Here is a 26,619-nt window from a genome sequence, read left to right as displayed (position 1 = left end):
TTGTAAACAGTGATACACAGTGATCCAGGGACAAGAAGACTTCCATGTTGTTGCCCTTTCCATATCTTCAAGCACATATAGTGCACATATAACTCTATAGTAAGTTCATTCCTATAAGATACATGTTCCTGTAAGGATCAGATATAGCAGTAGGAATGAAAGAAGACAACTGGTTTGAGGAAGTAAAACATATCAAAGAAGAAAAGACAGTAGTCTTTTAATGTTATCTGCTATGTACCTGATCACTTTTCACTTCCAGAATTATTTTTGTTTGAGCTTACGTGCAAGAGTTTGTTTTATAATTTGTTTCCTTCTTTTGATATCTGTGTCTATAACATATTAAAACCTACCGGAAGGACCAGTGTTTTGGTCATACTTGTTATTGAGTGAGCCAGTCTAACAATTACATCTGAAATTACACCTTAGATGTTGCTTCAAGAACTGGCTCCTGGTGCTGGTATCGTAATGGCATTCGACAACGTCCTGCAGAAACTGCTGGAGGAATATGGCAGTGATGACACGAGGAATGTGAAGGAAACCACGGAGTACTTGAAAACATCATGGACCAATCTAAAACAAAGGTAATGCTAAGGCCCTGGCAGGTGTATGTATGTATGTATGTTGTCAAGTTGAGAATTTGATTGCTTTGGCTTTCTCATGGAAGCGTGTGGAACAGGTCACATATTTTATTATTATTTTTAAATGTTTATGCTGTACTGAGTTAGTATTATCACACTTAGTACAGAGTGTATATTTATACATTAGGTACTTGAATTTCTGCAATGGAATTTTTCCTTGAATGAGTCTAAACCTTGCCCGTGATCATTTTATGTGTTCTGATTTTCTTATGCCTCTTGGCATTGCCTAGAGTACATTTTGTAGTACTCTGATGGTAAGGAACACTTAGGTATTACAGAGGCATCAGGGTAATATTATCCCTAACGGTAATTAAGACAGTATGCTATTTGGTCAGGTCGTCCTCGGTTTTGGCTGAGAACACATGGATCCACACTAGACTCCTGAAGTATACTAAGTGTATGTTGGGCTTCAACTAACTTATTATCTTTTCTTTTCGTTACTCTGTCTCATCAGTATATTAGGAACAGTCTAAAATAGCATACGTGTTTATAAGAGAAATTTTTCTGTCACTTGAGCATCTAGAATTTGAGGCACTGTAAGCAGTGGTTAGCATCTCTTTAAGATTGCATATTTATATTCATCATCAGTAGAAAAGTGTTTGCTTCCTGCATAGTACTGTGAATACCTGTGTCTAAATGAAATTATGGTTTCACACATCTTGAATATTCAGATGCAACTGCCTGAAAGCTAACTTGATATCAAAACCACATTTATTTTGCAGTGAATAAAATGGATAATATCAGAACACTTTATGATATATATTACTGGTAATAAAGTATGGATAAGCATTTAGTAACAGTTTGATATGGAGGTATTTTGTACATTTTTAGAATGTCATTTTTAGTTAGAATCTCTAATGTAAATTTTGGGAAACTCAAAGAAAAGAATTATGAGTCAGTATATGAACATGAATGTGTCGCTGCATATCCCTAGGATTCTGGAGAAAATAAAGACAAGGATAGCAAATACAAAACTTCAAAGTGTTTAAAGCAGAATATAGTTATAATATTGGTCTTGCTAGCATTTTAGTACAACTGCTTTTCTCTTGTTGTAACAGGTAATTTGGATAAAGTAAGAATCCCAAAACTAAGGCAGGGAAGAGGAGGAATGAAAAACAGCTTTAAAGTACAAATTTCTAGTTACAAGATAAGTTCTGGGGATGTAAGATACAGCATGGTGATTATAGTTAACAATACTGTATTGTGTATTTGAAAGTCACTAAATCTTAAAAGTTATCACAAGAAAAATGTGTAACCATGTGTAGTGATGGATATTAACTAAATTTACTGTGCTAATCATTTTGCAATATATACATATATCAAATCATTGTTGTACACCTAAAGCTAATACAGTGTTGTATGTCAATTATATCTCAGTTAAAAAACCCAGCCTTAACATTAAGAGAGATAGTCCTTAAGCATACTTTATCTATGTGTTTCCACAAATTCCATCTGTAAGAATTATGACTTTGTTTTTATTGTAAACAATACCAGAAACATTGATCACTTAGGAATGTGTGGCCAGCTTTATTTAGCAACTCCAGTTCTTTTTTTGCTTTTACTTTGTAAATATTTTAAGACAGCCTACTGCAGTGGTTAGATTAGATGGAAGAGGCAATTAAAGATGAATTATATTCCAGGGTGATCTTTCATTTATCATAGCTAAGACAACCACAGTGTTCCAGTTTTATGGTAGTTACAAATCGTTGTCTTTATTCTATTTTCTTTCTGTGTTTTAGGGGAAATAAGTAAACATGTTAATATTTAGACATGATTTAGGTATATTATTATCTATAAAGCAGAGAAAATACAACAAAATTGTGGCTCACGGGATCCCATCATAGTGATAGCTGGGTTTTCTATGTATTGCCAGGATTTTCTCTTTTAAACACAATGATATTTACAGTTTTTAACTGTTTAATTGAAGATCTTTCTGAAATATAGAAATCTTTCCTTGCCCTCTTTAGCAAAGTGCATGAACCTATATTAAACATTTTTTGAATTCTTGGCATTATTGTTATGAAGAGAGAATTAAGGAACTATAAGGGCTGTACCTGACCTTACAGTTCATTTAAACAAGTGTTTCTCAACCTTTTTTACATTATCCACCCCGCCTAAGTATCCTTTTCAGATACTTGCCCACAGGACATTTTAATACCGCGGGTATCCTGTGTATCTGTTTCTGTACTTTATAGTTACGCTTTATACGTAAAAAGAGTAGATTTTTCCCACTCCCCTCCGCCACCTCGCACCACCAAGAACCATGCATCTCTTCCATCGAGAATGCTTGGCTTACGCTAATGCTCCCTCAGACAAGTTAAATGACACGTTCAAAGGCACATGGCAGAGCCAAGATGATATTTTTCTTTACTAAATTATGACAATGCTCTCCACGCTGTGAAGAATTGGTGGTGAATTTTTTCAGGCTGCTATGTTTTGTGAGATTTTGTGCTTCGTTTTTAGCGTATAAATTGTATTGGGCATCTCCTAATTGTCAGGCTCTGTGCTAAGCTCTTCACTTGCATTATTTTATTTAATTCTCTCAACACCCATAGGAGATAGGAAGAATTTTCATCAACATTATATCGATGAACAAACTGAAGTAGAGAGAAGTTAAGGAACACCCAAGATCATACAGCTCATATGGGCAGAGCTGAGATTGGAATCTAAGCCTTTTTTGACTGTGCAGTTGGGCTTTTATCTTTCTTTAAAAATCGCTTTATTTTTCTTTTTTGCTGTCAGAACTTCAGCTATTGCTGATGACGGTTCTGTGTACCCACCTCTCAGATCTTTGTGATTCTGTTTACTGGTTCTTACCTGTGTTGAGTTTAGAAACCAGATCTGCTTAAAGATATGGGGGCCTCTGCTACGAATAAATGTAACTCTCTCCAGTACATGGCCATTGTGCCTGCTGTAGTGGCCCTGGAGCACCTTTACACCATCGCTTTTCTCTCATCTCCCAGCCGTATTCTGAATGTACATTGTAGTCAGCCAAATTCTGGAGGGGTGAAGGGTTATTATATTGCACATGGAACACTATTATTGCGGTATAATATATGAAATTTAATATCAGCATTCAAAGGAAATGTTTTGTCTGAATTGCAATTGGACTAAGTCATTTGGCCATTCACGATCCCTTATCTACCACGCCAAAATCCAATACTCACTGATAACAGAAAGCTTTGAATTGACATGAGGCTATTTATTATGGTCTTTATTTATCCCGCTTAGTGTGAATAGCCTTGTTCCTAGCTGCAGAAATATTAATGTGTTTGCTGCCTCAGGGCATAGTTGGGGTTAACATGTCATTTAGATACATTCATAATAATAGTTTTCTAATGTACAAAAAATTATTAATTCTTAAACATAACTGGCTCCCAGTATTTTGGATTCTGTAAACAACAGGTCTGTCTCTAACATTTTAAACTAATTGACATATCTTGACTACTATTCTTTTTGCTGGTGAAAATTTTTTCTTACATCTCTTCATGCCAGTTAACAAATTTTGTAGTGCAAATTGAGATAATGATCATTGAAATGGGCTTATAGTAACTTTCAGAGTGTAGATGCCTCATGTGGGTCTGAAATGTTATTTTAACCCTGGAGTGCATATGTTCATGTATATGTGTATGTATATACACATACGCATATACTTGCACACATACATATACACACACATAGTTATTTATGCTGAAATATTATGAAGGAAGTGAGACAATATAACTTTATGTTATAAAGAATATCCCATAGATCATTAATTATTATGTATTTTTCTCTTTGCCCTCCATCCCTCGGAAGCCATCTTTTGCTGCCTACTTTTAGGCATTTCTCGGTTTGTACAGGCAGGACGAAAAGCACAGTGGCTGTGGTATCTGGCAATCCTTGATTAACATCCCAACTTATTCACTTAACATCTGTGTGAACTTTGACCAAGTTATTTCAACTCACTGAATCTCAATTTCTTGGTTGTAAAGCAGAGAACATTTCTAATGGGTAAGATTATTGTTAGGATCAAGAATTAGGTATAAAAGTTCCTCATACACGGTATGTGCTCAACAAAAGTTTACCCCAAATTATCATCATCTGCTCTGTCATATTATGTCTTCCTTATAAATCCGTTGCCCTTTGGTCTGTTGTACAGTACTGTGTATGGTTAAATTAGCGGAAGGTTTAGTCATCGTCAATTGTTTGTCTGTAGTCATTTTGAATAGTCTCTATTTACATTAATGAGAAAATAATTGGTTATCTGATTTACTGAGTGCAATATAGATATTCTAAATGTTTATTACCAGATGAAACTTTTAGAAAATGCAGTTTTCTTGTTTAGTGTCTTAAGTCTGTTCAGTCTTCGGTAACAAACTCCACAGACTGGGTGGCTTAGAAACTACAGAAATGTACTTCTCAAACTTCTGGAGGCTGGAAGTCCGAGATCAGGGTGCCAGCACGGTCGGGTGAAGACCCTTCTCCGGGTAGCAGACTTCTCGTTTTCCTGTGTGGCAGAAGGGGTAAGAGAGCTTTCTCAGGCCTCTTTTATAAGGTCGTTAACCTCATTCATGGTGGCTTTGCCCTCAAGACCTAATCATCTCCCAAAGGCCGACCGACCTCCTAATACCATCGCATTGGGCACTGAGATTTCAACATAGGAATTGGAGGAGGACAGATACATTCAGACCATAGCAGTTAGTAAAATCATCACAGTTGCTGAATTTACGTTGCATTTAAGTCTTTTCTGCCTAAGCGGAAGTCTAACCATCCTGGAAAGAAAGGGTGTAGTATTTTTAAAAGTTTATCTCATGTGAGAGCCACAAATACAGATTTATCTAGTGAAGGAACTTTCTTCTTTAGAAATGACACTGTCTTTCTAATTAATGTTCATTAACTTGTTAATAACGTCCTGCTGGACATGTGGAATGCACATAGTTTACAAGGGGTTATATAAATATTGTGTATACTAAAGACTGAATTTGTGAAGCCCTTGATTATTTTGAAAACATTACATTCCAAAAATTTGAATTTGCCTTTGATTGCTTTCCCAGTTTTTTTTTTTTTTTAAATATTTATTTATTTATTTATTTATTTATTTATGGCTGTGTTGGGTCTTCGTTTCTGTGCGAGGCCTTTCTCTAGTTGTGGCAAGCGGGGGCCACTCTTCATCGCGGTGCGCGGGCCTCTCACTATCGTGGCCTCTCTTGTTGCGGAGCACAGGCTCCAGATGCGCAGGCTCAGTAATTGTGGCTCACGGGCCTATTTGCTCCGTGGCATGTGGGATCCTCCCAGACCAGGGCTCGAACCCGTGTCCCCTGCATTGGCAGGCGGATTCTCAACCACTGCGCCACCAGGGAAGCCCCCCAGTTATTTTTATTGTATATTTTGAAACTTTCATTATTTCTGTTATTACTTTTTCAGCAGTGATTGTTTATTGTCCCAACTGACTAATAAAAATGAAATGTTCTTCTTCAGCATTTATCCATTGTTTGATTTGGCCAATTTCTTTGAACTGTGGTCAGTGGAGATACTCATATGGGGATTGTGTCCTATCAACCTGGCCCATCCTTTGCACTCTTAAAATGAATGTTGTAGCAGCTGTCACTCCCAAATTAATGAGCTTAGGTGAAAAGTACTGGTAGCCATATCCTTTGAGCCTGTACGCTGGTATGAGGTTCAGAGATTTGGGTCAGTCAATTTGATTTATCCTCTCCGAAGCTTACTTCTTTCCCTGAATGTTACCTTTATTTTCCAACCTGTTTCTTTTATTTTCATTGCTAGCATTTTGTTTTTAGTTTTCCCTTCTGAGCTGGGAAGGAAACTGGTAAAGAAGAAAAGTGTAAAAATTATACTCTTCTTTATTTTCCTTTTTTGCTATATTGTTTTAATATTTCAATTACTGTTTTATTGCCTTTGAAAAAAATTTACCAATAATGTCTTTGTGGTACATACCTAACAATACTAATGTTTTCATTTTGTACATATCAAGCTCAAGCAAGCAGTTATTTTCTTAATGCATTTAACTCCATAATAAACAACCTAAAGGACCAGTGCCTGTAGCCTTTGTCTTTGCTTTCATTTGTTCTTTTTCCCCATGAGTTAGTTAATTAAATGTTTATTTATTTAGCCTTATCTTTGTCAAGCTCTGTGATCAGCCCTGAAGCTTCAGCCATAAACAATGCCCTGTGCCTACCCCCCAGGAAGCTTACCTTTCATAGGAAGAGCCAGGTAGTAAAAAGAAAATAATACATAACTATAGATGATGATTTTGGAGGCAAAAGAAACTAAAGAAGTGCTACCTATGAGAGGGAATTATTTAGCTCGGCTAAATTTAGAAAGCATAATGCAGAAGGCAGCATTTGAACTGATTCAGGTTAAGAAGAACCATCTGAAAAAAATTCTAGGGTCAACAGCAAAGGTAAAAGTCATGAGGCAGGAAACAGCATAGAATGTGGTTGAAATATAATGAATAAAGGGGCTTAAGAAGTGGTAGAAGAGGGAGGCAGAGGCAACATCATGCTGAACTTTATAAGACATGGGAAAGGGTTTGGATATTGTTAAGTACAATGGAAAGCTATTGGAATCAGTAAGCAAGGGATGACACTATCTAATTTATAATATTCAATTGAATCTCGCTTAGTCTTATGAGGAGAATATATTTTAGGGGTGTAAGAGAATAATTGGGACAGCCAGTAAAGAAGTGATTGTTGTGGTCCAGGTGAGAGATGGTGGGTATCCTGGGATACTGTGTGCCAGCAATGGTGGAAGGAAGGTCATGGCTTTGAGATGTACTTCGGAAGTAGAAAAGATGTTTGATGGATTAGATATGTAATTTGGGGGAGTGGAAACAATCTAAGATGGCACTTTGTGAAAGGATGAGTGGTAGTACCATTCACTGGAAAAGGCTGTGGGAGTTTCTGGGAGAAAAAAATCAGGAACTGGATTTTGACATGCTCATTTGAGATGCCTATTAGATATCCAAGTGTATAGGTCAAATAGATAATTGGATACGTGAATCTGGAACTCAAACATTCCAGAGCTCAGATAGGAATTGGGGAGTTCTAAGCATCTACAGTGGAGGTTAAATCTGTGGGACTGGATGAGATCACTGGGAAAAGAATAAAGATGGAGAAGAGGGAGATTGATTGAGTCCATAGAGTCTAGGGTTCGGTGATGGAGCAAAAAAAGGAAAAGAGAACAGAAAAATCTTCGAATGAAGTAGAAACAAAATCCAGGTGTTCAGAAGTATAGGGAAGAGAATATTTTTAAGAGGGAATGGAGAGAGGATAATATTTCTAAGAGGGAATGATCCATTGTGTTTAATTAGGCTGAGAAATTCGAAAAGATGACACAACACCATTCCTGGAATTCCACATTTTGGAGATTCTGGTGATTTTGAAAAGAGCAATTTCAAGGGAGTAATGGGGTAGAAAGTAGAGAATGAGATCAAGTTGGGGAAATAGAAATGATTTGTGGAAAGATCACCAGAGAAGTTTGTTGTAAAGAGGGGCAGAGAGATTAGGTAGTACCTGGAAAGCAATGAAGGTTAAAGAGAGGTGAATGACTTTTCTTTAAAATGGGACATGAGAAATCAAACATGTGTGTATGCTCATGGGAATGATCTAGTAGAGTGATGTCAGACTGAGGTGACAAAGGAAGAGGAAAGAAGTCCTTCCGTTGATAAGGTGAGATATGTAGAATTGAGGTTGGTAAGAGCTGGGTTGCTTTTTCCATTATGACAGGAAGGACGGTGAGATGAGTATAGATGCATGTGGATTGGAGCCTTAGTAGTGGGAAGATGACATATTCTCAGTGCAATGACTTCTGCTTTCTTTATGATCCATGAGGCGTGCTCTCAGTGAGGCTGGAGGTGCGACTGAGAGAAGTTTGAAGAAAGAGGATCGGTTGTAGAATCTAGGTGGGTGGGACAGAGAGCTCCCTAGGGGAACTTTAGTGCTGGGCAGTGATGGGCGCCTATTTGTGATTTATAATAATAATGTAAAGGAAAGATAGCCCTGTTGTGGTGTTCTTTAGCAATGTGTATCTACTCAGAGGCAAGTAGGAAGAATGCAGATGAAAGTCAGACGGAGAGGGAGCAGGGGAAAGGAAGATATTTGTAAGGGAGTGGAGACCGGGTGCCACTAGTCCATAATGGTGTCTATCATGTCCCTTTCCCTGGGAGGTGCAGTCCCTCACTGGAGCCTATGACTTGGCAAGCAGATCTTGAGTTGGATTTCAGACTCCACTTACCTGTTGAGGCAGTGAGCAGCCTATGTGCAGTTACCATGGACCTGGAGGTCAGTATACGAGCATAATGGAAAATGTCTTCTGCTTTGAAGGAGTAGGATTTTGCATGGAAGATGGAAGAACAGCGGCTTGGAAGTAGCAATTCGAAGGAGGCGGACCCTCATTCCAACAGTTGTTCATCATGAGGCATATAGGGTCTGAGAGAAAAAAGAAAAAAACTTCGTTACAAGTCTGCAGACAAATTGATGGCACTAGGGAAACCAATTTCACTTAAGACAGGGTAAAAGGATTGATCTGAGGAATCTCCCAATCGTAGAATAGGTTTCCAGGCTTAATGGAAGAAGGGTTTTGGGGGTAGATTGGGGAAGGTATGGAGCAGTATTGGGGTTATGGTCCGGTATTGGTTGGCTAAGACCAAATATCTGGTAGTGACTTAGTTAAAAGGGAAATAGGATGTGGTGTGATAAATCCTCACACAGGAATAGTTCTGTCTTGAATAGCGGGGTTGTGGTTACCTCTCTTAAGCTTCCCAAGTGGTGTGGTATTAGCAGCTTAGAACAGTCTGCTTGAGTTCCATGGAGTGAATTTTTAAGTGCTTGATGATGACCCAATCTCTATGCAACAGAGACTGGTCACAAAGTACCATAGATGGTTGGGGATATCTCCAGTGACTAATTCTTCATTAAATCCACTGCATTAAAGTGTGCTTTAATATATTTCCTAGCTAAATGATACTTTATACACCAAAGGACAAATTACCTTGTGAAGGTACTCAATGGGAAGCTTAAAGAATTGTTTCATTGTAAGTTTTTTTTGTTTGTTTTTTAAAAAAATTTATTTATTTTATTTATTTTATTTTTGGCTGTGTTGGGTCTTTGCTGCACATGGGCTTTCTCTAATTGCGGCAAGCGGGGGCTAATCTTTGTTGCATTGCGCAGGCTTCTCATTGTGGTGGCTTCTCTTGTTGCGGAGCACAGGCTCTAGACGCATGGGCTTCAGTAGTTGTGGCACGCCGGCTTCATTAGTTGTGGCTCGCAGGCTCTAGAGCGCAGGCTCAGTAGTTGTGGCGCACGGGCTTAATTGCTCTGCGGCATGTGGGATCTTCCCAGACCAGGGCTCGAACCCGTGTCCCCTGCATTGGCAGGCAGATTCTTAACCACTGCGCCACCAGGGAAGCCCTCACTGTACGTTTTTTACATGCCACTCAAACTACTGATGCTACTATTTTCCACTCTAGAAGAGAGAAATATATTTAAATCTCATGTAACTGTAAATGTCACCTTTAAAGTATACCAAAATTTAGCAACACATATCTGTGCATTTGCTAAGACACTCTTTTCCATTGAAGTCTTAAAAAAAAAAGACATATCTATTTGTGTTCAGACACTCTTTTGACCAATTATAAGCACATGCACATTTGATTAAACAATATTATATCTCGTAGCTTAAAAATGAAGCATTATTTAACATTTAAAATAACATTTTAAAAAAGTCAGTTATATGGGTGGCCATGTTTTGTAATGCTACAAAATGACTATAAGCTATTTTGTAGCCTATCATAGTTGCTTTTATAACAGAAATCTCTTTAAAAGATAAGAGTTTACATTTAAAAAATCCCAGTTCCCTTTAATATAAACTTTTATAAATCTGCCACACATGCATTCTTTAAATCTTTCATGAGAAGTTATTTATACTTTCAGTCTGCACCATTTCTTGCATTAAAGAATTCTATAGTCTGCCTCTTCTGTTTGAAGTAAAAAACTTTTTTTGCTAAAATTATCCTTCTAAACTTCAAAAATTCTGTCTTTTAGGTTTTCAGCCTATCTTTATTGTTTATGATTTGTGGGTTTTACAAGATTTTTTTTTAAAAAAACTTCTCTGCCTTTGTCTAGTAGCCATAATTTCCTGAACTTAAAATCATTTCTTTTTCTTTGCTAGTGTTCCTCCGTTATACTCTCTCATTTGCATTTCTCAGAACTTCCTCCCGCTCTGTTGTGATCTTGAGATGTAGCAACCAGAACTGCCAGGTAGAAACTCTGCACTGAGAATCGTAGACTAGTGTAAGTTCAGTGCTGGATGTGATCTTAGGAATGAATCTTCCACATTAGTGCTTCCCAACCTCTTTGTTGTCTGCATACCACGTATCTATTCCCATCAGTAAAGTTTCATTTACATGCAGTGATCCTTTTTTTTTTTTTTTTTTTAATTAGGGGAAGGATTTCTTTTTTAATATTTATTTATTTGTTATTTAGGCTGCCCTGGGTCTTAGTTGCGGCATGCAGGATCTTTAGTGTAGCATATGTACTTCTTAGTTGCGGCATGCATGTGAGATCTAGTTCCCCAACCAGGGATTGAACTTGAACCCCCTGCATTGGGAGCGCGGACTTACCCACTGGACCACGAGGGAAGTCCCTACATGCAGTGATTCTTAATGAAGCTGAATTTGAAGCTAGGGTTGGAGTGAGAATGGAGGAACTCTTCCAGTAGGTTTTATAATCTCTACGATGGAATATGTAGTTTTAAAAGGACCCCTAGAGATTCTGACACGGGCCCTTTACTCAACTAGTCCAAGCTCTTTATTTTAAGGATGGAAAAAGAAAATTGGAGATTTGAAGTGGTTTACCCCAAGGCATATAGCTAGTAAATGGCAGAGGTGGTAAAATTAGGTGGTTTCCTTCTGAGAGCAGCGTATAAATGGCATTAAAAGTAATTTATTAGCCTGTGTCATAAAGTGTGTGTACATACCTCTGAGCATCTAATTTTAGTGATCTTTTTGCCTTATGGTATTATGATAAATCATGTGAAATTCCTTGAAAATAAATAAAAGATTCTTGTAGTGTCTTGTCGTGTCCAGTATACCATACTCTAGCCTTTTCAAAAAAGAGTAAAGTTGGGCTTCCCTGGTGGCGCAGTGGTTGAGAGTCTGCCTGCTGATGCAGGGGACACGGTTTCCAGCCCTGGTCTGGGAAGATCCCACATGCCGCGGAGCAACTGGGCCCGTGAGCCACAACTACTGAGCCTGCGCGTCTGGAGCCTGTGCTCCGCAACAAGAGAGGCAGCGATAGTGAGAGGCCCGCGCACCGCGATGAAGAGTGGCCCCCGCTCGCCGCAACTGGAGAAAGCCCTCGCACAGAAACGAAGACCCAACACAGCCAATAAATAAATAAATAAATAAATAAATAAATAAATAAATAAATAAATAATTTTTAAAAAAAAGAGTAAAGTGAATGATGTGGAGAGCTGATACCTTTTAGCTATATTCTGTTACAGATTTCATATGAAATTATATTAATTTCAAAAATCAGATGATAAATTAGTATAAATACTATGGTTATACATTTTTTTAAAAAATTTATTTATTTTTGGCTGTGTTGGGTCTTCGTTGCTGTGTGCAGGCTTTCTCTAGTTGTGGTGAGCGGGGGCTACTCTTGGTTGCGGTGCACGGGCTTCTCATCGTGGTGGCTTCTCTTATTACGGAGCACGGGCTCTAGGCACGTGGGCTTCAGTAGTTGTGGCTCGCGGGCTCTAGAGCGCAGGCTCAGTAGTTATGGCGCACGGGCTTAGTTGCTCCGCGGCATGCGGGATCTTCCCGGACCAGGGATCGAACCCATGTCCCCTGCATTGGCAGGCGGATTCTCAACCACTGCGCCACCAGGGAAGCCCTGGCACAATCTTTATTTGGCTATGTCTTAATATTTTCTTCAGTTGATATTGTAATAATTGAAAATATGGGCAGGGTTAGGTGGAAGATTAAACACCATCACCACCAACCACCCAAATTCTGGTGGATAACTTCTAAATATAAAAAATTAAATATATGAATATGATTACAAAAATATTTAAAATACTGAAAGATTTATAATAGAGTGGTACTCTCACTACTCACTACAGTCCCTCTCCCTAGCGGCAGCTTTTTTCTTCTCCTTGTTGATCATGTTAATTCTATTTTTACGGTTTTGAGGCACTGCCATATTGTTTTCCATAGTGGCTATACCATCTTATCACTGAATTTTTAGAGAAGCAGATATTCAATGTTGACATTATTATGCCTGTCTAAACATCATTAACAGCCAAGCACTAAAGTTTACTATAATTTTGCTTCTTCTCTGTTTATTTTACCTGAAATTAATGATTGCCTTGTTTTTATATGCTTAGTTTTCTTTGCACCTATTGCTAATTCTTCCCACATTTTCCAGTGGCCTGGTGGTTGACAAGGTCAATCACATTAAGCAGTCTATCACTTCTAATATTTTTTCTTGTAGACATTTCTTCTGGAGACAGCTTTCCAGGCCTGCTGCACAGCCATTATCCTGGGGATTTTCTGTGCTTTTCCTCCTAGAATCTCATGGAGTTTATTTGTTTTTGTCCTCTTTTGAGTTATTGTTTTGTCAGAGTGTCTCCTTTGTTAATTTTGTCAAATTAAAACAAGAAACATAACAGTTGGAATGGTGAAGACAGCCCTCATCTGACCCAGTTTGGTGCATTGCCCTCTTTTCTGAGATCTCCTTTCACCATTAGCATGAGAGTCTGTTGGATTTCTTGTTTTTAAGCTTCTTATATTGTCTTCTTTCTGGATTTACAAACTATGTATTGTAGAGGACTTCTGTCAGTAGCTTCTTGAAAAGTGGAGTTCGGGAGGTAATTTTAAAGGCATATTATAAAAAGATTTTCATTATTCTATAAAACTATCATAATGCTATAATAAAGTCTCTGAGGAATATGGAGATACAAAAGACTGCTTCTGCCCATAGTGAGTTTATGGAACAGGGAGACAGACAAGAAATCTCTGTGATATAGATAAAGTAAAATTTAAGGGTGAAATAAGATCACAATCTAAGGGCTTTTCCAGGATACATATGATGAATTTCTGAATGAAGAGGGTTTTTGAACCTTTTATGAACTCAGGACAAGTAAACCTAATTGGGCTGAGATGTTCTGAAAGAGGTAGCTTTAACCCTTAAAGGATTGGAAGGACTTTGATAGGTGAAGATTGTCAGAAGGACATTTTTTATGTGGGTATAAAATTATGTGAACATAGTATTAAGAATATTCTAGAGAAAAAGGAACATACCACTTTGATCTGAACTATTGGAAATAACTAGGGGGGTAAAGCTGGAAAAGTAAGTTAGTGATAGATTATGGAGGACACTGAGTTCCAGCAGAAGCAATTTGAATTTGTTCTGTAGGCAGCCAAACACTGTTGGCGGTTTTTCAGTAAGTAAATGCTGAGTTGAAGTTGATGACATTCCAGAATGTCATATAAATGGGATCGTAGTATGTAGCTTTTATGTTTGGCTTCTTTCACTTAGCAAAATGCATTTGAGGTTCCATCCATGTTGATGTATCCATCATTAGTTTTTAGATTTTTATTGCTCAGTAGTATTCCATTATATGCATGTACCCCAGTTTATCTATTTACTAGTTGATGACATTTGGGTTATTATGAGTTTTGGACCATTATGAATAAAGGTGCTATGAGCATTTGCGTACAGCTTTTGTATAGACATATGTTTTCATTTCTCTTGGGTAAATACTTAAGAATAGCGTTGCTGGCTTGTATCTTAAGTGCATGGTTAACTTTATAAAAAACTGCCAAACTGTTTTTCAAAATGGCCATACCATTTTACACTCCTACCTGCAGTGTATGAGAGTTGCAATTACTTCACATTCTTATCAGCACTTGGTTTGGTCATTTTCTTAAAGCCATTCTAATATGTAGTGATATCTCACCTGTGGATTGAATTTACATTTTTCTGATAATTACTGATGTTGAGTAGCTTTTCATGTGCTTTTTGCTATCCATATATCTTCTATGCTGATATGTCTGTTTAAATCTTTTACCCATTTTTTAAAAGGAATGTGTTTATTGATATGTAAAAAAGATACTTGTTTATTATAAATTCAAAGAATGCAGAAAAGTACAAATAGGAAAGTAAACCACATCAAATCCCAGCACGTGGAACTATTTTAATATTAGGTTAGTGTTCCAGACATTTCTCCCTCTATCTATATATACAGATAGGAAGACGGATGGATGATGATAAATGGATGGATGAGTGGATGGACAGGTAGAAAAAATATGTAAATAAGATCATATGACATGTGTTGATTTTTAAATTGTGATAACAGTTCATATACCATGAAATTCACCCTTTGAAAGTGTACAACTTAGTGGCTTTTAGTATATTTTCTCTGTTGTGCAGCCATCACCACACTCTTAATTTCAGAAGTTTATCACCCTGAAAAGAAACCCACCACCCATTAGCAGTCCGTCCCCATTTCCCTCTCCTTTCCAGTCCTAGTCAGCAACTAATCTACTTTCTCCTTCTATGGATTTACTTCTTTTAAGTATTTCATATAAATGGAATCACACAATATGTGGCCTTTTGTGTCTGCTTTCTTTCACTTGGCATAATGTTTTCAAGGTCCATCCATGCTGAGCATGTATCAGTACTTCATTCCTTTTTATGGCTGAGTAATATTTCATGGGTGAATATACTACATTTTGTTTAGTAATTCCCCTCCCAATTGATGGATATTTGGGTTGATTCTGCTGTTTGGCTCTTCTAAATAATGCTGCTATAAACATTTTTGTATAAGTTTTTGTGTGGACATATGTTTTCAGTTCTCTTGGGTTTAAATACCTAAGAGTGAAATTCTTGGTGCCCATTCGCAAATTAAGTTGTTTGTTGTCTTTATATGGAGCTTTGAGATATATGAAGTTTTAAAGGTTGGATTTACAGGTGTGTGTGTCTGTTAAATCATGCAACTCCAGGATAGTTATATACTTTAATTTTGATGTAGATTTAATGAAAGCTTTATAAAAACTTGATTGTTCAGTGTCTTCCGAGTATAATATTATTCTATCAGCTTGAAGAACCAATTTGCATTGATCTGAAGTGTTTAAAATATATAAAGTAAGTCCTTTAAATTATTTGATTGTATCTTAAACACTTCTTCAGATTTTCCTTCTTCCTAGAATTCATTTAGTCACTTGTATGAATATTTATTGATATTGCCTTTTGAGTGTCAGGAATGATACTAAGGTACTGAAATAAAATGTATGGGGAATAACAACATACAATTACGAACTGTAAAATGTTATAATTATTTTAGGATATGGATGTGATTTTGTTAATATTTATATCTCTCTCCCTCTCCTTCTTCTCAAAATTCACATTACCCCTCCATTAAGGATTATTCAAGACACACGTATAAACAAATCTCCCAGTTACATTAGGTACTTAAATAAATAAAGGTTGCTTGGGGGCCGTCTGTTAATTTTTCTTTAGGGGGTGCATGATGTGGACTGTCACGCTGTAAGTAACGGAGACGTGCCTGTCGTGTTGTTCCTTGCAGCATTGCTGACAGACAGAGTGCCTTGGAGGGTGAGCTGAGGACAGTGCAGGCCTCTCGCAGGGACCTGGAGAACTTCCTGAAGTGGATCCAAGAAGCAGAAACCACAGTTAATGTGCTTGCAGATGCCTCTCAGCGGGAGAATGCTCTTCAGGACGCTGTCCTGGCCAGGGAACTCACGCAGCAGATGCAGGCAAGTGCACGGGGAGCTGCGCCTTGTATTTTCATTTTTGCGGTGCTCTTTTGATCCACCTACATGCAAAGTTTATTACCGTTCAAAGGTGAGGTTGTCACCTTATTTTGGTATGAAATCCATGCTCCCCTATGAATAATTGGTTCCTGAAAATAAGATCTATAAAGTACTTTCACTTAATAATTGAGGAAACAACACCTTGTTTTATGGGAGTAATAGTTTTTTATGTAGACTTACAGGCTCATAACTATTCTATTTTTCTGTCATTTTAAGCCCTATTACAGTTAGCCTTATTGAAGCCTGAATGATAAGGGCATTTCCTCTTAACAGGAAGTTGTTCCTTTCTCCATTTATTATAAATACTTAATATAAAAGCTGCAAAGGCTCTGTGGCTTAGTATACAACCAAGAATATTAGGCTTGAGGGTATTACTTTTATGTCTTTAGCTTGATAACTGTGATTGTGAATGCAGTCTGAGGTTCAAATTTTCTTCTACATGAAATGTGATAACACAAAATCTCTCCTTGAAAAAAATATTTGAGGAATCTAATGAAGCATGTCTGAATCTTTGTTCTGCCCCCAAGTACAACTGCTTCAGTGCCCTTGAATTTCCCATTTTCTTTGTGCAGAATGACCTACTCTTGCCCATCACAGGCCTTCTCACTTAGAACTTGGTTTTAAACCTATTTCAGTGGAGAAGACTCCTTGTTTACCACAGTTGTACATCTGATTACTTCTTTATGCCATGCCATTCTCACAGCATTTTGACAGTTATTATTTCTGATATGCTTGTGAACTCATGATCCATTGTCATCTGATGCCTTTCTCCTCTTCTAGTTGATCACATGGTTCTTCAAGGGCAGAGATTGCATTATTCCATATTGTTGCCTACGCAGAGCTCTGTGTGGAAATTCTAAATAAATACTGACCACTGTCCTTGGACCCTAAAACTTCACCGTTATGAAATTCATTATGATGACCTTTTCTGAATCCTTTCTTAGGAAATCTTTTCCCTTGAAACATCAGAATGTTAACAAATATGTGTGTGGGTCTGGTTGAAGGGTACAGAAGCTTTCTTGGAATTATTCTTACAAATTTTCTCTTAAGTTTAAAATTATTATCATTAAAAAGTTATGAATTTTAAACAAAGACCCTTTTGGAATAGACTTATTAATAACTTATTCCCATGTATAAAGACTATTAGGGTGTTTTATGGTTGAATTCTCAAGATTAATTTAACAAAAATCTATGTTTACTTATACATTACTTCTTATTTCTTATTCATTGATTCATTGTATAATACACTTGTGACTTGATAATGAGAGTGAGTAGGTAAGTATCAAAGATAAATCTGTTCTTTTTTGTCTTTTTTCTCTTACCCTCTGGAGTCTTATGAGGTTGCCATAAATGTTAATTGATAAAATATTTACTAATCATCTCAGTTTTAGAGGGTTATAGAGGGTTCTAAATGTGGGTATGTGCTAGAATATATTATTTTTTATGACTTAAACAACGATAAGCCTGACCTATTAATGCTCACAGATACTCAATTTATGTAATGATGTTAAACTCAAAACATACCCAGGCTATGCACTCGAGAAGGTAACAGTTTTAGACAAAGAGCAAAGGAGGCTTGAAATGAACCTTGTTTTAGCAGGTCTAAAGCAAACCTGTTTTAGAGTTTAATAATGTCTTCCAATACATTTTATTCTGGGATATATTCTTACATAGCCAAAAAACTCTTCTCAATATTTAATGAATATTCAAATTGTGGAAGAAAGACATGTAAATAGAGATGTTTAAAATCTTTCTGAATAAAAATAACTAAGCACAGGATTACTTGTCTTATGGCAACCAGCATCAAGAAAGAAAGGTTGCTGACTAAAATACATTATAACACGAATGGTAAATGCTTCTCAAAACTAATTTAATGTTGCTAAAATAATCCATTTTGTCTCATAAGAAATATTAAAGAGGGCATTTATTAAGAGCCTATTAAAATCTATCTAAAGATAAACACATGCATTTGTTTATATTTTGGATGTTTCACATTATGGTAGTTTGCATGATTTTTCACTCCCTTGCTTCTTTGTTACATGCTGTTAATTTTAAAACGTTCTCTTCACTTTGTTAAAAAAAAATCCATGGCTTTGTTTTGGGCACCGTATAGGTAGATGATTTTTAGAGAGTTAGTACCATTTGCTGAGTATTTCTGAGGCAAAAGAATTTTAATTTTCCTTTGGGTTTTTGTATTAATGACTCTCCTTTTGTGTGAGTGGACAGTTAAAATGAAAACTTATTTGGAAATAGAAACATATTTGTTGAAGAAAATGAATGTGGAAAAGCACCTGAAATTATAAAATAAATGTTCTGGTGGCATGGTGGTGGTGGTAGACACGTGTGCGTAAGAACGATGGAATAAGGACCCTGGCAAGTATGTGCTCTGTGTGCAAGGGGTGTATGTAGAACTGCTTGCACGACACATTCTGTGGTTGTACTTGCTTTGTGTCTCAACACAGCTGGATGCAGGGCCGTGGTAATATTTCATGAAGGTGAAGAAGTTTATTCTGTATTTGGTTTAAGGTGAATTTGGGTACATTTTGATAAAGCATAGTTTGGAAGCACAATGGAAGATGAAGATTAATATCTGAGAGTATGCTATGATACATGCCATTTCTGGTAAGAATGGATGATCACTTGGATTTACGGATTTATGTTTCACTGCCCTGCTGCAAGGCAGTTAGGTTTTTCTCCTCAGCAGAGGACTATTGGCAAGAGCAAACCTGATCTTTTAGAGACAAAAGCTCCTGGAGAGCTGAGAGGTCCAGATCATAGAGGGTCTTGTATGACTTGCTAAGTATTTCATATTTTAACCTGGTGGCAATGGGGAAAAGTCCTTAAAGCATATTAAGCAAGGGAGTGTTGCAGTGGGATTTGTATTTTATAGGAATCTAGCCAATGGCTTTATGGAGAGTGGGTTTGAACTGGGCAAGACTGACAGCCGAGCAGTCCGTTAGGATACTCTATCCATCTGGTCAGAGGTGATAATGACTGGAAATGAGGCAGTGACAGGGGGAATAGACCTAATGACTTGATAGTATGGGTAGACTAAGGGCGGGGGAAGGGGTACTAACAAAGAAGATTGCCAGATGGTGTTAGAATCTGAGATTGGGAATATAGGAGAAGAAGTCAGGGCAGCAGTGCAAGTTAGTGCGGAGTGTGATGTGATGGTAAATTCCATTTTGACTATGATGAAATGAGGCATCTGAGTAACATCCAGGAGGAGATGCCTGCTATGCAGTTGTCACTGTGGATCTGATTCAGATGAGAGAATTTGGCCAAGATGCAGAAACTTTTTTTTTTTTTTTTTTTTTGCTTTTGAATAAAAGTCTTGGGCTTCCCTGGTGGCGCAGTGGTTGAGAATCTGCCTGCTAATGCAGGGGACACGGGTTCGAGCCCTGGTCTGGGAAGATCCCACATGCCACGGAGCAGCTGGGCCCGTGAGCCACAACTACTGAGCCTGCGCGTCTGGAGCCTGTGCCCCGCAACGGGAGGGGCCGCAATAGTGAAAGGCCCGCGCACCGCGATGAAGAGCGGTCCCCACACCGCGATGAAGAGTGGCCCCCACTTGCCGCAACTAGAGAAAGCCCTCGCACGAACCGAAGACCCAACACAGCCAAAAATAAATAAATAAATAAATAAAGTAGCTATTAAAAAAAAAAAAAAAAAAAGTCTATTATTGACTTCCCAGTCAGTTTATCTATTCATTCAAATGCATTTATTCTGAATTTTCATGCCCATATTCTAAGATATTATTATCATTTTAATTATATTTCAAAATACAAGCTTTACATTTTATCAGTGCCAGTTAATTAACATGCTTCGATTCTTTCCTGGGTAAAATTCTGTTGCCCTGTTGTCTTTCTGGGGTTGCTGTTTTTGCTCTCTGCTTTGGGATTATTATGCTTTCATCTCCTGTGTTCACTTTCAGCCTAATTTTTATCCTCTTTTCCATAGGTGCAGACTTTAATTATTTAGATTGTTTCAGATTTTCCCCCGTACCCAGCTCCATACCCAGCATAGTGTTTGGGGGGTATTACCTGTACTGTGGAAACTTCACCTGCTGGTTTAGGGACAGGAATTACAACTTTTTTTTTTTGATAACAACATTATTGGAATTTCGCATACCACACAATCCATCCATTTAAGTTGTACAATTGAGTTGTTTTTACTATATTCTCAAGGTAGTGCAACCATCACCATAATCAAATTAGAACATTTTTGTCACCTCAAAGAGAAACCCTGTACCTCCTGGCTATCAATCCCCTATTGCCAATTCTCCACCCCCTAAATAATCACTGATCTACTTCCTGTTTCTATACATTTGCCAAATAAATTGCTATTTTTAATCACATTTATTGATGACCTCTTCTGATTTTGGCTTTATGTAGATATTTTGACATCGTTAGCCTATCCAGAGGGAGGCAGTATAGGTTCTCAGTATAGAGCTGCAGGGAAAAAGTAGACAAGCAGAAGCCCACAAAAACACTGTTTGATAAACACAACCCTATAAGACCCAATTTAGGGCTTTAAGTCATGCTAAAATTGAAGGACTGAGAAGGCAGGAAAAGTAAAGAAGGGAAACAAATAGTTTTAAATGCTGCATTTCTTTTAAAGAATCATGACAATAGTAGAGAAAGGTGAAAATGCAGACTTACCCAGGTTATTAATTTGAGCAGGACACTGATAATGGGAAACCTCGGGGTTCTATTTCTGGCTGTGCCCTTTGGCCCAGTCATTTAATCATTCTGGGTTATTTTGCTTATTTCCTAACAGTACTTTACCCCAATTGATATTTATAATGGTATTCAAGCTGAAGTAGAAAATTTATCTGAAACGTATGCAGATAAACATAAAACCCCAAAATTCTGTACTGCGTTTTTCTATCTATATGATATATATCTATATATCTGTATCTATATATATCTCTCTCTATATATACTATCTTATATTTCTTACTCATAAAAGTAAAACAGCATTATGGCAAATAAAATGAGATGAAGATTCTGTCTAAGGGGAAATGTGATAATTTGGAATGTTAATAGTCAATTACAGACTTTGTTGTTTTTTTTCTAACTTTACTGTTTAATTAGAGGAGTCTTAACCTAACATTGGAAATTCGATTTCTGATGGCTTTCCTCCTAAGCAGGCATCTGAGAGCCTGTAGATGACTCTGCTTTTAGGGTATCTTAGGTAAAGCCACATACCCCCTGCAGGTATTTTTTGTTTTGTTTTAGATGATCTTGTTCTGAGACCTGTGTGGAGGTGATTTATTAGCACTCAGCGTCTGGGCTGATATCATTAGAGTCCAGTACCCTTCTGTTCTGCTCAAGATTTGTAATGGGCTCTATTCACTCATCCCACAGAACACAGCCAGAGCTGCATTTAGTCGGGGAGCGAACCCATCCCTCTTTAGAATGAGAGAGTGAATGCCACTCGATCGTTTAATATAAGCCCGCTACAAGGCATGCATCTTGGTGATGTGTTAAATCTCTGCTCCCAGGGGATGTCTGCTTTGTATCTGCAGCTTTAATGTTTCACTTAATATCCTTTTTGGCTACTCCTCGCCCGCAGCAGGCAGCGTTTTGGCTGCCCAGCAACTTGCTTCATTGTCTGGCCGTGCCGGGCTGAGCAAGTACTGGCTGTGAGCATCTGCTGGGGGCTTTCTGGGTGGCGTTTGTGTATGTTTTTTAAATTGAGAAGAAGTTGAAGGAATACCAGCCTTCATTTGCCTGGCACCTAAGTCCCCTGTATTTTTCAAATGCTTTCCTGGAAACGAGCATGCTCAGAGAACTGGCAAATCATTGTCCAGTGACCGGGAGGAAATGATCATTGCTCTTCATTTATAATGCAAATTCTGAGGTGTCTGCAGAAGTGTGGTAAACTTAAAATGATGGCTGTGGTGAGAACGTCTCTGCAGAAAGTTGTGGTTTTGTTACATCGTTTACAAAGGATGGCAGTTTCTTCTCCTCGATATCAGAAGCTCTGTAAGGTAACTGAGTGATTGAAAATGAGGATCTCTGGTGTCAGACAATTCTACTGCTTCTCAGGATCTAAAATCTAATCTTTCAGGGTTCTTATCAAGGAAAGATTCCTTTTCTTAGTGACTGACTGTGAAAGCCATTAAAGTGAATTGCTTAATTAAATTTTGTTTAAGAATCAGGAAAAGTACTATTTTAGTGCATATTTTATTTTGCAATTGACAAAATCTTGTTTTTTTGAGAAGGGCTAGTGAACTGTTGAGAGAAAATACAGCAAAACTACATTCATTAAGACCTGTTACCTCTGAGATACTTGTGGTCTTAATAGTAAATGGCAAATTAATCTTAAGTAAATGTCAGTAAATTTTTAAAAAGTTTAAAATAATCTTTGAGTAGGTTACTTAAAAACTGTTCCTCTCTCTATAGTTAATTGTTTATCAATTTAAAAAAATTAAAACACAGTTTAGAAACTACTGGACTTCATCTTATGGTAAAATATTCCCCATATTCTTGAATCTGCATATACTATAGTTAAACGTGAAGAACTGAATTTTATTTGGGCAGGTGGATTAAGTACACTTTCAGAAGGCAACTTGTTTGACATTTGCAAATTTCAAATACTACGTCATCCTAAACATAAACCACTGAATGAGCTCCTATATTTTTTTTAAAAGTTAGCTATTATATTTTTGATCATGGTTTTGTTTTATTTAAACTAGGTGCATACTATCTCATTACTTTTGTCAGAAATTGGAGTGATTTAAGAAGGGAAGGGAGGAATTATAACCGGAATGCTAAAGCAATTTATCCAGCACTGCAGTACAATATTCTTCCTTGATTTCATGTTCTTAGTACCATTCGGAAGAATGTATCTTGTTGCCCTATTAGCTGCCCAAACTCATTTGTAATTGGAACAACTGTCTCTAGGACAATGTTATTTTTCTGATGTTATAAAATAGTACATGTCTGAGCACCTAGATCCTGCTTATTATATGGCAGTGGATTAGAGGGGAAAAGCAGAATTTTATTAACTTTATCATATATTCTTTTTTCTTACAGTTTGGTCAATTAAATGTATTTCTGTCTGGAATCTTTTTTTTTTTTCTGGAAAGTTTTAGGAGACAGATTAAGGTAGTGGGCATTCTTTGCAGAGATACTTAGAAGTGTTTTCATTTGCATAAGAAGTTAATTAAAACTTAATACAACTTAATTTATTCATTTGTAAGAATTCATAAATTATTTATTTTAATATGTTGTGTTTTGGTGCACTTCAGAGAATAAATTTATTCTGGTAAAATGTTTATGTAGTTCATGAACAAGCAGTTTTGATAATAGAGAAGAAAAGCTCATTCACTAATGCATGTTATTTTATCCTTTTAATCTACAGGTATGAATATATAAAACATCCTGTTTTATTAGCTGGATCATTTTTCTGATCCATTTGTATGCATACTTTCACAAAATTAGGTATTTTCCTCAAGTCATGTGACCAAGGTATTAAGATAGTCTAAGGTGAAAAGCAGAAGTTCAAATACTGGAGAAGTTTGCTTAATTAGTTTCATAATCATAACACAGATGAACACAAGTTGAGTTAATGAAGTCATTGGATAAGTTAATTCCCAACAGAAATACTCTTTGGGCAGACTTCTTGAGATTATAATTTCCTACAGAAACCATTAAATTTAAATGTTTGGCATTAAATGTTACTTTTTTTCTCTTAGAAAATTAAAATTTGTATTATTCTCAGTTAAGATGTTATCTTTCACATTTCTTTTCTCAAAAGCAAGATTTACAACTGTCCAGATAACGAAATGAGAGATCTACAATTCCAGTACTTTCCAGCAGGTGTCAATATAAGGCAGTGATACATGAAATTTGGCTGAAGAACCAGAAATTTAAGATAGGAAGTGGCAAAATTACTATGAAATAAATATATTTTATTTGCTTGGTTATATTTTGAAAACTGATCTTAATTACTGAACTATATTAGGTCATATAACATGAATAAAAGTTTTAGTTGCAGAATTGCATATTAACTAACAGTTGCCATCTCAAATACTGACATGGGTAAAGTATCTATACCAACTGAAAGTATTTAACTGTATTTTAATTATCAGTAGTCTATGTGTAATACTTAAAAGTTTAAATAAGTTTGCTATTCATTTACTTTAAGACACTATAAATTCTTTTCCCCTTAAATTTTAAATGCTATCATGACTTTATCTCTCCCTATACCTTCTACATTCTCTAAATTTAGTTTCTTAGAGAGAAAATGCTAAAGGTTCAGTGTTTCTTCATAAAAAGATAGAGGCAGTCTATTGTAAATACACTTACAGACTGAAATGAATGGGAAAAAGTGTTAGGAGACATGACTATTTTAAATTCATATTTGCCTTTTGAAATCCAGTGTCTGTTAATATTTTATCCCCTTTTTTATTCCTCTTATAGGATCTCTGCTTTTACATATTATATGGAAATTCAGTCTTTCATCAGACTTTTTCCTCTGTGATACCCTATCTTTCTTTGCTTATGTTCATACATCTTTCGTCTATAGGAAAATAGCTTATGAATGACACAATTGGAAATTTGTGTTGAATAGTCTCATTTTGTGTTTTTTTCCTGTATGTTTTGAAGATTAGGGAGGAATGAAAAGAGGCACTTGGAATTTATAGCTCTTGGAGTTAAAATATCCTTTTCCCCTTCTCTTAACCTATTTATGCTTTCACTTGTATTTTTTGCATTTAAAAATATTTCCTCCTGGTCATACATCCCATAAAATTTGACAGGGTACTGAAACATAAGTGCTGCTTACTTGAAGATATAATTAGCAGCATTGAAATTGCCCTGATGACCTAAAATCACCTTATGTTGGATGCTAATTTTTCCAGATATGGTGTTGATTGCTTAGTTCCTTTAAAATATTAATGCTGTGAAAATAATTTTTCTTCTAATAGAGCACAGTAAAAGCAAAGGTGAATGTAAATAATTAAAAAATAAAGTTGACTTTTAATTTGTTTTCACTGTTATCTGATTATTTTGGGATATTTCATCACTAAATCTTTGCAGAAAAGCTGAATAAATTTATGTTTTATAAGTGCCGTTCTTTTCCTTAGTGCCAATTTTCATAAAATATTTATTAATTGAGGACATGGTAAAAGCAGCTTTTCGTAAAGTAGATTGAGATATGAGCCATTATAGAAAAATGAGGAAAATATAAAATTAGTGTTATAAATTGAATTGCTCATGATTTAAGCATTTAAAAATTTTTGATTTAAGTAATATAACTTCTATTTGCCTGCATATATATATACGTAACTCACTTTAGCTTACATGGTTTTGATCACCTCCAAACCTTTTGATCAAGTAGTCCTATCAGTAAAAATAAATATATGTGTGTGTACATATATATATATATTCATATAAAAATTATACATATATGCCATGGTAAGATTCCATGTTAAATATTAGTAGAGTGTAATTTTGTTCTTACTTTCTACTGTTCTCTTCTTGCACCCCAGTTGGTAGTCTTTTTCTCTCTATGTGGTATATACACACATTTTGGTGCTACTGATTCATCCGTACAGTGAAACTCTGACTATTCTTAACCTAGTCTTCTGGAGCGCTCAGGCTTTCAGAACAGTGCTGATCTCAAAGTCATCCCTGAAAAACCATGTCTCCTGTGGTATCAGAGCAGCTGCCTCTGAGCACTCTGTGAACAGAGACCAGAAGATTCTACCCAGCAATCTGATTGATGGGTGATGTCTACAAAAGTCTTGCTCTGTGTGTGTGTGTGTGTGTGTGTGTGTGTGTGTGTGTGTGTTCACATGTAGACAACAAAGAGCTATGTGGAGGCTTATGGTGCCGAAAAGCAAAGGTATATGATGACAAAGGCACGTCATCTCTGAACAGATTTTCAGATTCACTGAAGAAGTATGTTTACATACCACTTTTCATCTGCGTGTGTGGGTCCCCTTTATTTAGAGGTAGTTAAGGTTGATGATGTGTTTTTAAAGAAGACACAGAGTGGAATGGTGTTCTTCAAATGATTTACACCCCATATAGTTAAATTTTATGCTTCCTCTCCCCCTTTCCCTCCCTTTTTTTTTTCTTGGAAAATTCTGCGTTCCTTGAATAATTAAATCCTCGAGTGTTCTAGGGC

The 26,619-nt window shown here is 36.6% G+C and overlaps 1 protein-coding gene across 8 annotated transcripts in view; it reads left to right on the top strand.

The window, feature by feature from the left end:
* UTRN (utrophin) overlaps nucleotides 1-26,619 on the top strand; it is a 506,643-nt gene that overhangs the window by 249,749 nt on the left and 230,275 nt on the right. For all 8 annotated transcript variants that reach the window (XM_057528183.1, XM_057528180.1, XM_057528182.1 and 5 more), the window contains 2 exons: nucleotides 427-581; nucleotides 16,230-16,419. In XM_057528183.1, coding sequence (XP_057384166.1) covers nucleotides 427-581; nucleotides 16,230-16,419 — 345 coding nt within the window. The remainder of the gene's footprint in view (nucleotides 1-426; nucleotides 582-16,229; nucleotides 16,420-26,619) is intronic.

This window comes from Balaenoptera acutorostrata, chromosome 14, assembly GCF_949987535.1.
Source record: "Balaenoptera acutorostrata chromosome 14, mBalAcu1.1, whole genome shotgun sequence".
NCBI classification, from domain to species: domain Eukaryota; kingdom Metazoa; phylum Chordata; class Mammalia; order Artiodactyla; family Balaenopteridae; genus Balaenoptera; species Balaenoptera acutorostrata.
The sequence above is the reverse complement of the archived record's forward strand: the minus strand, read 5'-3'. Positions and strand labels throughout refer to the sequence as shown.